This window comes from Medicago sativa, chromosome 7, assembly GCF_051527215.1.
Source record: "Medicago sativa cultivar Bolivia chromosome 7, Bolivia_mono, whole genome shotgun sequence".
Lineage (NCBI taxonomy): Eukaryota > Viridiplantae > Streptophyta > Magnoliopsida > Fabales > Fabaceae > Medicago > Medicago sativa.
This window is the reverse complement of record NC_140755.1, coordinates 91,540,459-91,555,002: the sequence shown is the minus strand read 5'-3', so window position 1 is coordinate 91,555,002 and position 14,544 is coordinate 91,540,459. Positions and strand designations below refer to the sequence as shown.

Here is a 14,544-nt window from a genome sequence, read left to right as displayed (position 1 = left end):
TACAACATTTCAGATTTTAAAATAACCTGATGAAAAGGGTGAGAAAAGAAACTCCCTCAATGGGTGTATAGAAACATAACACATTGAATATATAGGGTGTGTTTCAAAGAGTTCATTTATACAATTTATTGAGGGTTATTATATTATATAAATAAATCCCGTATCAATGTTTTGAGAGGGTTTATGAAATCCGTAAATACCTTATGCACAATCACACTATGTGATAACTCATCCCTGTCCTTGTAGTATTTGTTTCCTATTTATTGAATTCGTGGCTGATAAACATAAAAACCACATAACAAAGGAATCATAAACCTATTTTATTTTATTTATAAAAAAAGAATCATAAGTCCATTTTATTTTATGGTTATACCCACAACCTTGATTATTGTTCTGGAATACACATTAGTAAAATGGTAGAAGATCGATGCTCTTTTAGCCCTTTGTTTGCTCTTTACTATGAAAAACAACATTCAGGGGTTATCTCCTGAACAGTTTGCGCACATTTACGGGGCCAAAAAGAGCAACAATCAAAATGTTGTGGGGTTAATAGAAGATCCAATGATATATTGTAGATAATTGCTCTTATCTCATCTGTTCTTACTCATTCCCGTCCAACGTGAGTAAACTCACGCTAAAAGATACACCTGCGTGAGTTAACTCATGTTGAAAATGCACATGTGTGATTTAACTTACGCTTGGCTATTTTGACAGCAACGAGCAAAAATAGATGGGAGAGGAGCAATAACTTATAGGCTAAAGTGCAACTTTGGCCCCCTATCTTCCAAACGGTTGCGATTTTGGCCCCCCAAGTATGAAAACTACAATTTTGGCCCCCTAACTTTTAGCCCCTTTGCATATTTGGTCCTTTTGGTCAATTTTGACCAAGTCAACGCATACGTGGCATGCCACGTGTGTAATTAATTAATTAAAAAAATAAAAAATCAATTTTTAAATTAAATAAATGAAAAAAAATAATTAAAAAATATTAAAAAATTCTGGAAAAAAGAAAAATAATAAAAAAAATATTAAAAAATTCTGGAAAAATGAAAAATAATGAAAAAATAAAAAAATTTAAAAAACGAAAAAATATTACAAAAAAATGAAATAAACTCTTGAAAAATAAAAATATTAATAAAAATGATTAAAAAAACGAAAAAAATTTCGCTAAAATTCATGGACAATTCCAAGAATCACTTATTCGAAAAAGTAATGTCATGGAAACATTCATTTCCCTAAAGAAGAAATATGTACCAAATTTGTGGCCAAGTTGTATTCTCGTCGGTGTTTTTGTGTATACTTTTTTCGTTTCCTTTCGCCTTTAGAATGTCAAATTTTCAACATTAGAAAATTCTGTAAAAGATTTCGAAAAAAATAATGTCAAATTTTCCAGATTTTTTAAAAAAAATTCCGTATTTTTCGAAAAAAAAGATTAAACTAAATTTTCGAAAAAAATTCTGGAAATTTTTTTAATCATTTTTTATTTTTATTAATTTTTCCAGATTTTTTAAAAAAATTTCCGTATTTTTCGAAAAAAAAGATTAAACTAAATTTTCGAAAAAAATCTGGAAATTTTTTTTATTTTTTTAAGCATTTTTTATTTTTATTAATTTTTCCAGATTTTTTAAAAAAATTTATGTATTTTTCGAAAAAAATGATTAAACTAAATTTTCGAAATTAATTATGGAAAATTTTTTCATTTTTTTTAATTTTTTGAAAAAATTAATTTTTAATTTTTCTAAAAAATGAAATTTTTCATTTGTATTAATTTTTCTAGAATTTTTAATTTTTTTTTCATTTATTTAATTTAAAAATTGATTTTTTCGATTTTTTATTTTTTTAATTAATTAATTACACACGTGGCATGCCACGTATGCGTTGACTTGGTCAAAATTGACCAAAAAGACCAAATATGCAAAGGGGCTAAAAGTTAGGGGGCCAAAATCGCAACCTTTTGAAAGATAGGGGGCCAAAGTTGCACTTTAGCCTAACTTATATTGTATTGGTATTTTCACCCAATATTTTGAAAATTGCTGTTCACACATTAGAGAAGGCTGGGACACACATGTAAAATACGTTTTTGCCCCCTCGGCAGTTAACTGCCGAGGAATTAAAAATCCGGCTGCAGTTAACTGCCGAGGAATTCCTCGGTAGTTAACTGCCGAAGTTTTCTGAACATAATCAGAACGAACAGAAGCAGTTTCCAGTTTCATTCTTTTGGTTCAAACACATCCAAATTCACTCCAAAGCACATTTTCACGAATTGCAAGTCAATCATCACCACATTATCACAAGTAAGTACCCTTAATCATTGCAATGTTAATGTTAGTTTGTTTAGGTTTATTTTTTTAAAAAATTAGAGTAGTTTGCATGTGGTTAGGTTAATGATGATTTGATGATTAAAATTGACAATTTGATGATTGCATGTGTAGTTTTTGAATTGATAAATGAATGTAGATGTTGCCTATGCTGTTTAAATGATAATGTGGCTTTGAATGGTGGCAAATGAACACAATTTGAATATGTTTTATACCTTGCACACAAAGTGTTTGATCAAATGCCTCAATGATAATTATATTGATTATTTAGTTAGTTTAGGTTATGGAAATGATAGAAGTGATGTTAATTATAGTTTGATTAAGTGTATATTGATTTTTTAGTGTATTTAGGTTATGATGTAAATGATTAAGTGTATAGAAATGATTAAGTTATGATGGTTATGATGTATATTGATTTTTTAGTGTATTTAGGTTATGATGAAAATTATATTGTATGAATGATTTTATTGTAAGTGTATAGAAATGATTAGTTTAGGTTATTGATTTTATTATAATGATGATTGTATGAATGATTTTAGGTTATCGAAATGATGTTGATTGTTGTTAATGTTAATGATTAAGTTATGACTAGTGTGTTTAATGTGTTTGATTATGTTATGGAAAATGATGTTAATTTATTAAAAATTTGTGTAGATATGGCCGATCAGGAGCCCATTGATCCATCTAAGATGATAGGTGGTAGGCGTGCTCAGACACAAAGCTACCGGAAGGAGAAGGAGAGGAGAAACGCACATATCCCAAAGAGGGGAAGAGGTCGGAGGGGGGGGGGATGGCTCAGGGAGTTCTCAGCCTTCTGAGGCTTCTCAGGCACCGCCTGAAGAGTCGCAGGTGGTTGACCCGACCCAGGCGGTGGAGTACCTGAATTATCAGGATCACCATGATGTGACCGACGGTGGGTACGACGAGCAGTATATGCCAGAGCAGCCGCATATGCCAGAGGAGCCAGACGAGGATGACATTGCAGCAGCGGCTGCCCCGGAGGTGTTGCCTACGGACGCTCCCTTTCCTGGAGGACCGCAGGACATATCTTTGCTTCACTCTTATGCCAGTCATGTGGCATTGCCGCTTTGGTATAATAAGGATGACGTAAGTATTTTTTTTTTTAAATGTTCTTTTTTAAATGTTAACTTTTATATATGTTTTTTTTAATTCCTTTCTTTATGTTTAATTATTTTCTTTATTTTTCCTTTCTTGATTTAAATTGTTTTATTTATATGTTTAGATTATATGTTTTATTTATATGTTTTATTGATATGTTTTATTTATATGTTTTATTTATGTGTGATTTTCTTTAAATTGTTTTATTTATATGTTTTCTTTATATGTTTTATTTATATGTGACTTTCTTTAAATATGTTTTATTTATATGTTTTATTTATATATGATTTTCTTTTAAATTGTTTTATTTATATGTTTTCTTTATATGTTTTATTTATATGTTTTCTTTATATGTGATTTTCTTTATATGTTTTCTTTATTTTTATTTTAGCATTTGTTAAGTTTAATATTTATTAGTTAAATGTTTACATTGTTTAAACTATGTTTATTTTTCTATTTTTGCAGTGCCGCAAGAAGCGTTTTGTAAAACCAATTAATCATGGCCCCAAGATTTTGAGTCTCGGACGTCCAAACCCCAATCAGAGATGGTTTTGGGATCCGCTTATGCAGAGTGGCTTACATGATTTGGTATACTTGGGCTACGCCACTGTGCCTCACGCTTTGCTGATGACTTTATGCGAGAGGTGGCATTCCGAGACCAGCACTTTTCACATGCCTATGGGGGAGATGACTGTGACTTTGGATGATGTCGCATGTCTTATGCATGTCCCGATTGAAGGGCGGATGTTGGGCCACCGGAAGAAGATGCTGAGACATGAGGGAGAGGCACTACTGATGACTCACTTGGGTGCGTCGAGGTCGCAGGCAGAGAAAATCTGCAATACTGAGTATGGTGGATACATTAGTTATCCTAAGCTGAGGGAGTTTTATACGACGCACCTTGGTAGAGCCAACCTTTTGGCGGATACACAGGATCCAGAGGAGCTGGAGGAGTTGGAGAGGGTTAGGACTTATTGTGTGAAGTCCTACCTTCTATACTTGGTTGGATGCCTGTTGTTTGGGGATAGAAGCAACAAGCGCATCCAGTTGATTTATTTGACGACTATGGCGGACGGCTACGCGGGGATGCGTGCTTATTCATGGGGAGGGATGGCACTTGCATACCTGTACGATGAGTTAGCTCAGGCTTGTTTGCCCGGAGACAGGCAGCTTGGGGGAAGCGTGACACTGCTCACTGTAAGTAAAAATTAAATTTAAATTTAATTTTTTTTGTTAACTATTATTATTTTGTTATATTTTGTTATATTTTTTCGTTAACTTTAATTTTTTTTGTTAACTATTATTATTTTGTTATATTTTGTTATATTTTTTTTGTTAATTGTAAATTTTATTTTTTTAGTTAACTTTAATTTATTTATATGTGATTTGTATGGTTTATGCAGACATGGTTTTTGTCGCACTTCCCTAAGTTTTACACTGTTGATCCAAACCCGGACTACATTGAAAATTTACCGGTTGCGGCGAGGTGGACTCTTCAGAAGGGTCATGGAGAGGGGGCCACGTATCGGTCATTGCTTGATCGCATTACGTTTGATGACGTATGTTGGAGGCCGTACGAAGGGCACAGGGAGTTCCAGCCTTTTGAGGAGGTATTTTGGTATTCTGGCTGGATCATGTGCGGCGACCGTAGGGTGTACCGTCACCTGCCGGAGAGGGTATTGAGGCAGTACGGATACGTCCAGTCGGTACCTAGACCTCCGACGGATGTTCCAGCGCTGACACCGACTGAGATTGTGCAGGCCTTCTCGGACTTCCGCACTCACACACTTAAGGAGGCTAATTGGGGTGAGCAGGCAGGAGAGCAGCCATGGCGTATGGCAGAGGGCTATGTACGATGGTACACGCTTATGTCTCACCCTCAGATTTTGCCACTTCTTCCGGGAGATGTTCCGAGGCCTCCAAACGAGGAGCAGATCGTTGCAGAGCAGTGGGAGCGGTACGAGGCGAGAAGCTCCCCTGACACCTATGACATGGTTAGCGGCGCTGTTGCCCATGCTGATGAGTTTTTGGGTCAGGAGGTGATGAGCATGACCCCTCAGCAGTTGTATGCGGCCTTGCAGGATGTTAGGCAGCAGATCGCGCCGATCATTACCAGGAGGAGAGCCCAGAGACCGAGGAGGAGACACCAGCAGCACCAGCATGACCAGGACCAGCAGTAGGATTTTTAGGATTAGGACTGCTAGTATTTTTAGGATTTATTTTTAGGACTTTGGTGTATTTTCATGACATTTGGCCGTTTTGTTAGTACAGTACATTTGTTGTTACTTTGTTTGGATGACATTTTTTTATGACAATTGCTCGTTTCCGTATTATATTTTCAATTTCAGTTATGTATGTAATTTGATTTGACTAGCTTTATGGTTTGGCATCGAAACAATGTGTTTACAATGTGTAAAAACACATGTAACAGGTTCTGCCTTCAACAGGTTCTGCAAATTCTGGCTTCAGGATTACTCGGCAGTTAACTGCCGAGGAAAAGATGAAACCGGCGGTAGTTAACTGCCGAGGTTTTCCTCGGTACTAAACTGCCGAGGTTTTCCTCGGTACTAAACCACCGAAGTTTGTTTTTTGATTTTTTTTTTGATTTATTTTGTTTACTTAGAATTTTATGTTATTTAAAATATTGCGATAGAGTGAATTCGAATAAATATTGCGATAGCGTGAATTCGAATAAATATTACAATAGCATGAATTCGTTCGAATAAATATTGCGATACAGGTTTCGTTACACTACATAAATGGGGCATTCCAACTACAACAACTGTCTTACCTCTGAAATGGGGTAAATTCAAACTTGCCAAACGGCGAGGACTCAAGCATTTCGCTCGCTATTCATGCTTTCCTTTGAAAAGAATAAATTTTTGTCAGGCTTGATTTAGATGAAGGTATTCAAGTGCCACCGAAATGAGGTCCATTCCTTGACACCTAATACCTTCATCTAAACCAGCCTAACAAGAATTTAATCTTTTCAAAGGAAAAACATGAATAGCGAGCGAAATGCTTGAGTCCTCGCTGTTTGGCAAGTTTGAATTACCCCATTTCAGAGGTGAGACAAATGTTGTAGTTTGAATGCACCTTACCCTAACTAAAGACGATCTTCTGGCGGAATCAAGTTGTTGATGATATCTTCAGTTGATCTCAGCAACGTCACCCGCATATCGATCCACTGGAACTTTGTGTGCTCCCAATACATGCTCGTCACGTTTTCGTCGTTCTTTAACTCCACCCAAGTGAATGATACGCTCCCCTCGTCGAGCTTTGGACGTTTATACAAAATATTTTGCACCCTCCTTGTGTCTCTGGGGTTGACTCCTTGGTAGAATTCATTCAGTTGATCCTTGAGACCTCTTAACGCTACATCAAGGCACCGAACCTTCAACCTATGAGTTTCTCCGCCGTTGAATGTTGCATGAACGTCGATCCATCCGGCCATTGTTTCAAATCTACACACATAGAAATTTAAAAGAATCAATGAAAAACTCATTCAAACATTGCAAATTATACATAGACTCTAAAAATCATAAAAATAACCCTAAAATGTAATTGTCTAAAAAAAAAAATTAACGTAAAATATAGCAAAATTATTCAAATTATATTTACTCTTAAAATAAATCATATAGTCTTACTAAAATAAAATTAAAAATATAAAACACCAAATAAAAAAATAATCCTAAAATTTTTAAATTATAACATAATCATCATGCAAACATTTTAACAAAATTAATCAACTAACATCTAATCTAAAAATGATTTATCACATGTAAATCTAATTAAAAACTAAAATAAAAAATTAATTTAAAACACCAAATTAAAATATAACCAATAAACTTTAAACTATAACATAAACATCATACAAACATTTTACTCTAAAAATGAATTATACTATGTAAATCTACTCAAAAACTAAAATAAAATAAATATACTCAAAAACTAAAAAATAAAAACATTTATAACAACTAAAATTTAAGTTAATAGCATTATAATTACTTACTTGTGATTTTGTTGAATAAATTTGGTTGGATTTGGTTGGGTTATTTAGAGAGATTTGTGAGAGAGATTTGAGACAAAAAATTTGAAGATGTGATGAATAATGGAGATGAGAAAGCTTCTGCCAGACTTGTAGCAGAAAACTTCGGCAGTTAGCTACCGAGGAATTCCTCGGCAGTTAACTGCAGCCGGATTTTTAATTCCTCGGCAGTTAACTGCCGAGGGGGCAAAAACGTATTTTACATGTGTGTCCCAGCCTTCTCTAATGTGTGAACAGCAATTTTCGGGTCCAAACAGCCCCATAAGCTTGGTGCAATTCTTTACCCAACTCCATGGCCCTGCCCCCCGAAAAACGCCCCTTCATTTTTCGGATTTTAGAATTTGAATCCTCTTAATAATGTGCACGTGTCCATCTAATGAGTAAAAAATTAGCCACAATTTAACCATAGTTACCTGCTTTTTTCAAGATTTTTACACATCCCAATTTTAAAATTCCAACAGCAGAAAAGCAATTTTACACATCCAGATTTTAGGATCCAAATGCGTCATTTACATGGCTTGAACCCCTCGTGATATAATGATTAATGCAATTTCCAGATTTTGTTTCACATCCGAATTTTAGATATTTTCACATCTTACTGGAGATAAGTAATGTGTTGTTTATCCTCGGGTGTAGTATTTCTGGTGTGTTAGTTTTGAAGAGCTTTTCTTTTTGTAACTAGGGGTGGTTGTCTTTCCGCCGTATGTTGTGACAATATATGAAAGTATACATTCCTCTTGTTTAGTTGTGATCGGTTTTCTGATACTCTGCTAGCAGTGCTAGGTGGGTGCTGGTGCTGCTATGATTATGCATTAGTATGCATGTCTTGTTTGGATGCATGCATTGGTGCTGCTATGTTTTTCTTTGTTTGATAAGAATCCTCATGTTCTTCCCTCGCGTTCATTTATTAGTTGTTGTGTTGTGTAGGAAATCTGAATTGAACTTTGGAATCGTCCAAAGTTCAAGCTAATGCGTGATACACAGAGAATGCATTTGCAATACAAATTCAGGTTCTGAAATCGGGATGTAAAAAAATCCTGACGGAGTAGTAACTTGTCCGTGGCTAAAAAAATCCCTCATTAGATGGGGGGTGCACGTTATAAAGGGTACTTAGATTCTAAATACAAAATCGAAGGAGTGTTTTCGGGTTTTTAGGGGGAACGACCAGAGGCATGAGGGTGGGAAAAGAATCTCACATAAGCTTGTCAGTGGTAACGGATTGCGTCTATTTAACATTAGGCCAAACCCATTTCATGAACCCTACCAGATTCTATACCATATTTATGGTTGAACAGAATGCTCAAATAGCATGAATTGATCACATGGTTGGGTAGAATGGTCCAAACTCAAGCAGAATTGGGTACAAAAATTAATGGTAGACCACAAGATCCTATACCATATTTACAAATATGTACAAAAGTGACAAGGGACCACATCAGTTATGACTCTTGACTCTAACAAAATAGAGTTTTACATCATGTTGCCTACCTAAAACTTCAACAATAGCTCACTTGCTCACTTAATAACAGACCTCTCCCCGTAGAAAGAAACAAAGCCATCAAAAGCCAACAAAATAAAAAATGAAACGTTTGACACAATAACATAAATGATAGAACTAAAATGAATTAAAAAAAAAATAGTGATGAAAGTAATCTAATAGTCCTGAATATTAGAAAAAGAAACAAAATAGCCAAAATTGTTTATCTTCATGATTTTCCCCTCCCAGAAGCTCCTTCACGCTGACTACGAAAATGACTGAGAAGCTGTTGTGCCTGCATGTATGTCAACACATGTTAGCAACTATTCATTCTCTTCTATTTATTCCATTACAGATGATTCAGAACTAGGCTAGGGCAGGGCCATTTGTAATGGGCCTGCGCCTTATGTAAGTGCGTAATTGGAGACCTAGTAAGAGATTTCCCCATCTTCCTATTTCATGGGTACTCCAAACACGGAGAAGTACCGGTACCGGGTACGCACCCGTACCGGGTACGCGTATGGTACTCGTAACTTAGTGCCGAACCATACCTATTTTTACTTAGTTATTTTGTCGTAATTGGTGCAGCAAAAATGTACGGGCGTTGACAAAATAACCAAAATTATCTTTCTTTTGATGAAAATAGTAGAGGGGATGCATTAAAAAAAAAAAAAAACTCAAGCAATATGATGATAGAAGTGTAGTAATTAACATGAAAAAACATTTTTTTGATGTTTTATGCCAACGTACCCGTACCTTCATTTTTTAAAATTTGCCGTATTACGTACCGGTACCAGTACCCGTACCGGGTACCGTACCCGTACCTATGCATCATATCAAGTCAGAGGGAAAATGTATTAATAAAACCCCAAACAAGATAGTCAGAATTTCAATCACTCTTTTTTGAGGGAAAATGGACAAGGGAGAGGAAAGGACGCACTGCATGGAGTATCAGTAAAATTTCAGCAATCAGTTTCAACAAACCGAATGTGTTGGTTATCATGATTAAATCACAAAGATAGAAAACTCTATTTTATCTAGAGATGGATAACAGCTCATCCAAATGCAGCAAAATGACGGTATAGGCACACTAACAAAAATTTAACCATCAAAATAGATTGCAAAGACTGAAAGAGAATTAGCACATACCTTTTCCTTCGCTCTTGGTGTACCAAACTGAGACAATGCAACTACGGGAGGTACAGCTCCTTCCTGAAGAATCAATGTACAAAACTTACGGCTGTGAAGGCTTAGTTGCAAGAGAATGGACGCAGCATTTTCCTTTCCCCTCTGAGAACCTGATTCCACAAGTTCAACCAAAAAGGGGATTCCCCTTTCCCGTACAATTTCTACCCGACCCTCTGGGATTGTCGATAGGTTTGCCAAAAGAGCAACAGCCTTGTCAACCATTCCATCAGCAGGGTCCAATAGCATAACCAGAAACTTCACCGCTCCAGCTTGAACTATCCGAGCTTTATTCTCGTGAAATATTGATAAGTTAAATAAAGCAGTTGCAGCATCTTTCTTCCCCCTAAGAGTTCCAGAAGCTAGAAGTTCCACCAAAGCTTTAACAGCACCGGAACGACCAATTTTCGCCTTATTGTTTTCTGGTACTGAGAGGCTGAATAGAGTAGCAGCAGAATTTTCCTTGGCACCGTTATTTCCTGACGTCAAAACATGGATAAGTGGTTCTATAGCTCCTGCTTCCATAATCAAAGTCTTGTTGTCTTCGTTAATCGACAAGTTCAGTATAGCTGTCACAGCATGCTCTTGCGTTATCTTCGTGTTTGAAGATAGCAGTGGAAGTAAATGCATGATAGTCCCACATTTCCCTACAATAATACGGTTTTCCATGTTATGCTTGGTAAGGAGACGCAATTCTTCAGCAGCAGCAGCTTTTGTTTCATTTGATTGACTCTGTAGATCTTCGATCAACTTACTGACATGAGATGCGGTGGTCAATTTATCATGCTCCGAGTTGAAAACAGGGCTGGCATCATTTTTTGAATTTGAATGGCTGGTAATAACAATATTATTATTGTTTTTGTACTTATTTTCGTTCTCCATCGTTGCATTTTTTAATCCAGGACTTTCAAATTGCTCTCGCGATACAGTTGGAAAATTCCCGAATTCTTTATATGCAGGAGAAGCAGGAAACACATTATTAGTAATTTCTCCAGATAACGGCGCATGTTGATGCTTATGTGATATCCCTGGCACCTTTTTTGAAACAGTAGGTACATAATCTGTACTAGAAATAGAACTTGAAAATGATTCACTTCTGCTGTGACTACACGAAGGAGCAAGAGATTGCTGCTCAAACTTTTCCGTGTCACCACTCTGACATCTATTGGATTCACCACTTAATCTGGAAGAGTCGTCACCCTTTTGCTTCTCGAATGAATTTGCAGTTTGAAGAGATGATTTTGAATTGGAATTGCTACTATGTGAAGACCCAAAACTACAGACACGATCTAAATCTTGATGCAATAGATAATCTGAGGGGGGTGAACTCTGGGTAGAATTACTCTGGTTTGATTTACTAGGAAGTTCAACGTTATTTTCTTCACACCAATTTGTAATCATAGCTTTAACAGTATAATTGGGAATAAGATTTGCATGAGTTAGTCTCTGGTGAGTCTTGGGACAAACATTCAGCCCATGATCAAGCCACATTTGGATGGATTGCCTCTCGTATGTTTGACCTGAAGCCACAATAACAGGATCCAACATGAGTTCGAGCGATAAAGGGCATCGAAAGTATGGTGGGACTGAGACACCACTTTTGACTTCAGGGCATTTAGTTTTCATCACATAATCACGTAAACTGCACACGAGATTCACAATTTGGTTAATTTTATCCAACTCCCCTTTTGTTTTGTTGACTTCCGCATTCAACCTTTCCTTTTCCACAGCAATACTTTCTTTCAGAAGCTCCTGGTTTGATGTCAATTTAAGTAGCTCTATAATTTCCCCTAGACGTTCATAGCAAGGTTTAGTATTATCCTTTTGATTTCTCAGTGCTTCTTCTATATAGACCGTAGCTGATTCTTTCTCCAGAGACTGAAGTTCCTGTATATGGTGCTGAAAAAGTTGCCAGCAATTAGTCTCACAACTTAATTAATCAACATGACACCAAATAACTGAGAATAAATATTCCAGCCAAATACAGCAGTATGATTTATCTTCGTCCTTTTGCTTTGAGAGAGGAGGGATCAGAGAATAATGATCAGGATGATCTCATATTGGATGAGTTATAGCCAGCAGATGTGTTTATACAAGTGTTTAAAGGGTTAATTTAGTCCCAACCAAAATTCTAAGATGGTATCAGAATCTATTCATTGGGTCACTCACCATTTATATCCACACAAGTCTAATGGTATTGGGAGTGAGGGAGTATATTGGATAAAATCCAAGTCCCACAATGAATAGAGATAAGATAAAGCCTGAAATGAGTTCAAAAAGAGTGACACTCTTTACTTCACAAGCCGGTTTGGTAGGGTTGAGTTAGGCTCAACCCAAATTCTAAGACAGGAAACAAGTAGTTACAAACTTTGGACATGCGTCACATACCTGAAGATTATCCAAAACCGAGGCAGATGAAGTCGACTTTGGGGATCTATAAATTATGTGACATATCCTAACCGAAGTACTCTGTAACTTTATTAACAATTCCCCACTTTGAAGAACCTGAAAATACCATAACCCCAACAAAACAGTTAAAAGAGGTCACAATCAATCTCTCCTAGAGAAGAGAGGCATTGGCGATTTGTTGCTTCCTTTCAACCTTGTTCAAATGCCAACAAAGAAGCAGAATATCCTAAAAGTTTGAAATAATAGTTGCAGAGTATAATTATACTAGTTTGAGTATGAATAACTAACAGCTTACACTATGGATCCTGCTCGACTTTGAGCTCCATTTCTCAACGAACTCCCTAGCTTCATTAACCTGTATATCCAATTCATCACATTCTCTGTACGGATTTTCATCTAAAGGGATTTTGTAATCCACAACATCGTCAAGGACTGGTTTTAAACACCTCAACGCGGCAACCATATTATTACAGTTCTTCTGAAGGGGCATGGGCTTAACTGCTTGGCAAGAAACTAGATGAATTAACCGAGAAATACTGTTGAGGACACATTTCGCTGAAGTTAGATCCATTTGACCTGTTTTGGTAAGACCACATAAGAAACTAATATTATAAAAACGACAGAGAAATTGAAAAGGAATTGTTTTGTAACACTAAGAGTTAAGCTGGTATTTAATATAAAATTTTGTTTATTTTTGGCTAAATTGCACATAACATGTGCCAGCATAGGTTAATTGCAGAGAAACTCCCCGTGGCTCAAAACTAAGCAACTTGATTCCCTAAACTTACCAAAAAAGGTTGGTAACCCTTGCAAGGAGTGAATATGCACGGTTTGATAAGTTCAAGGAGTCAAATTTCTATGTCTTGAACCACATACAAGTTTTTTGCAAATGACCTATAGTTTAAATGCAAAGGCCATCCTTAAATTTTAGCCTGACTTTTTATCTGCATCTGGTTCTGATCCGACTCTCCAACAATTACTGGTTAAGCTAAACTACACTAAACTAAACTCTATTATTGAGAAATGTTGTAACTATTAACACCACATGTCTGTGTTCATGCAAAAACACAAGATTAGAAACTATACATTATAATACATAAGCATTTGAATATCATTCTAAAGCAAATCACACTAATAAACTAGCATGAAACGACTGGAAACAAAAATGTAAGGCAGACAGATATTGCTTCAAGGTATAACAGGTCAATACAAAATTACAAAGAGGTTAGCAATACTTCACTAAAAGAGATCAAATGTAATGGCTGATGAAAATAATGCATGCAGGTCATAGAAGGAGAAACAAAATTTGGTTTTCATAATTTCCAGTAAAAGGATCATGAGGAATTGGGAAGATAACAATGTCAAATTTCAACTCAAATGACCCTAATTCAACTTCTACACAAAATTCTTCATTTTCAAAAACCATAAATTTTAATAAAATAAAAAAATACACCAACTCTCAAAAAAAGAAAGAAAAAAAAAAAACCAAATTACCACCTTTTTTTACAACTTTTCCATATTTTTTCTACCAACAAAATAGAAAGTTTACATTTTTCTATGACCAATCAACAAACCAAACTAAAAGAGTTTCAACAACATGGTAAAAGGTACAATTTTTTAAAAAATAATTCCTCAAAATTCACACAAACTCCAGAAACAAACCAAATAAGTCATAAACAGAAAAAGGGCACCTGAGAAATCCATGAAAAAATTTAAGAAAGATAAAAAAAATGCATTTTTTTAGCAAAAATAGAAAGTTTGAAGAATTGCATTTGCATACCTGTATGCATGGTTATGAGAAACAGATCGAGATCAATAAAAATTGATTATTTTGTGAATTTCAATGGTAACTAGTGAAGGGTTTGTTTCCCTTCATTCATGGCTGTGTTTCCCTTCTCAACAAAGACACCTGGAAAGCCTGGGGAAGAGGGTCCCTTTCAGCAACCATAGAGAAATAAATTTTTATGAAACTAAGAAAAATCATAAAC

General features: G+C 35.6%; 1 protein-coding gene and 1 long non-coding RNA gene across 3 annotated transcripts; both read right to left on the bottom strand.

The window, feature by feature from the left end:
- Positions 1-6,087: 6,087 nt before the first annotated feature.
- LOC146910216 (uncharacterized) lies at positions 6,088-7,702 on the bottom strand. The gene is made up of 2 exons (XR_015018465.1): positions 7,450-7,702; positions 6,088-6,901 (listed from the first exon to the last, which is right to left on the bottom strand). It is a non-coding gene; the product is annotated as an uncharacterized LOC146910216 (long non-coding RNA).
- Positions 7,703-8,844: 1,142 nt separating this feature from the next.
- LOC146910215 (U-box domain-containing protein 3-like) lies at positions 8,845-14,544 on the bottom strand. Of its 2 annotated transcripts, none has more exons than XM_085725348.1 (5): positions 14,333-14,544; positions 12,852-13,132; positions 12,536-12,652; positions 10,112-12,046; positions 8,845-9,257 (listed from the first exon to the last, which is right to left on the bottom strand). In XM_085725348.1, exons 2-5 carry the CDS (start codon positions 13,125-13,127, stop codon positions 9,192-9,194), a joined length of 2,394 nt encoding a protein of 797 aa, XP_085581474.1. In that variant the 5' UTR covers positions 13,128-13,132; positions 14,333-14,544; the 3' UTR covers positions 8,845-9,191. The 2 variants fall into 2 exon arrangements, with proteins under 2 accessions (XP_085581474.1, XP_085581473.1); XM_085725347.1 differs by having other exon boundaries at positions 14,337-14,544.

Coding starts and splice junctions, on each gene's coding strand:
- LOC146910215 (XM_085725347.1), bottom strand. Junction 12,047..12,535: donor CGGTTTTGGATAATCTTCAG/GTATGTGACGCA, acceptor CAACTTTTTCAG/CACCATATACAGGAACTTCA. Junction 9,258..10,111: donor CACCAAGAGCGAAGGAAAAG/GTATGTGCTAAT, acceptor ACATACATGCAG/GCACAACAGCTTCTCAGTCA.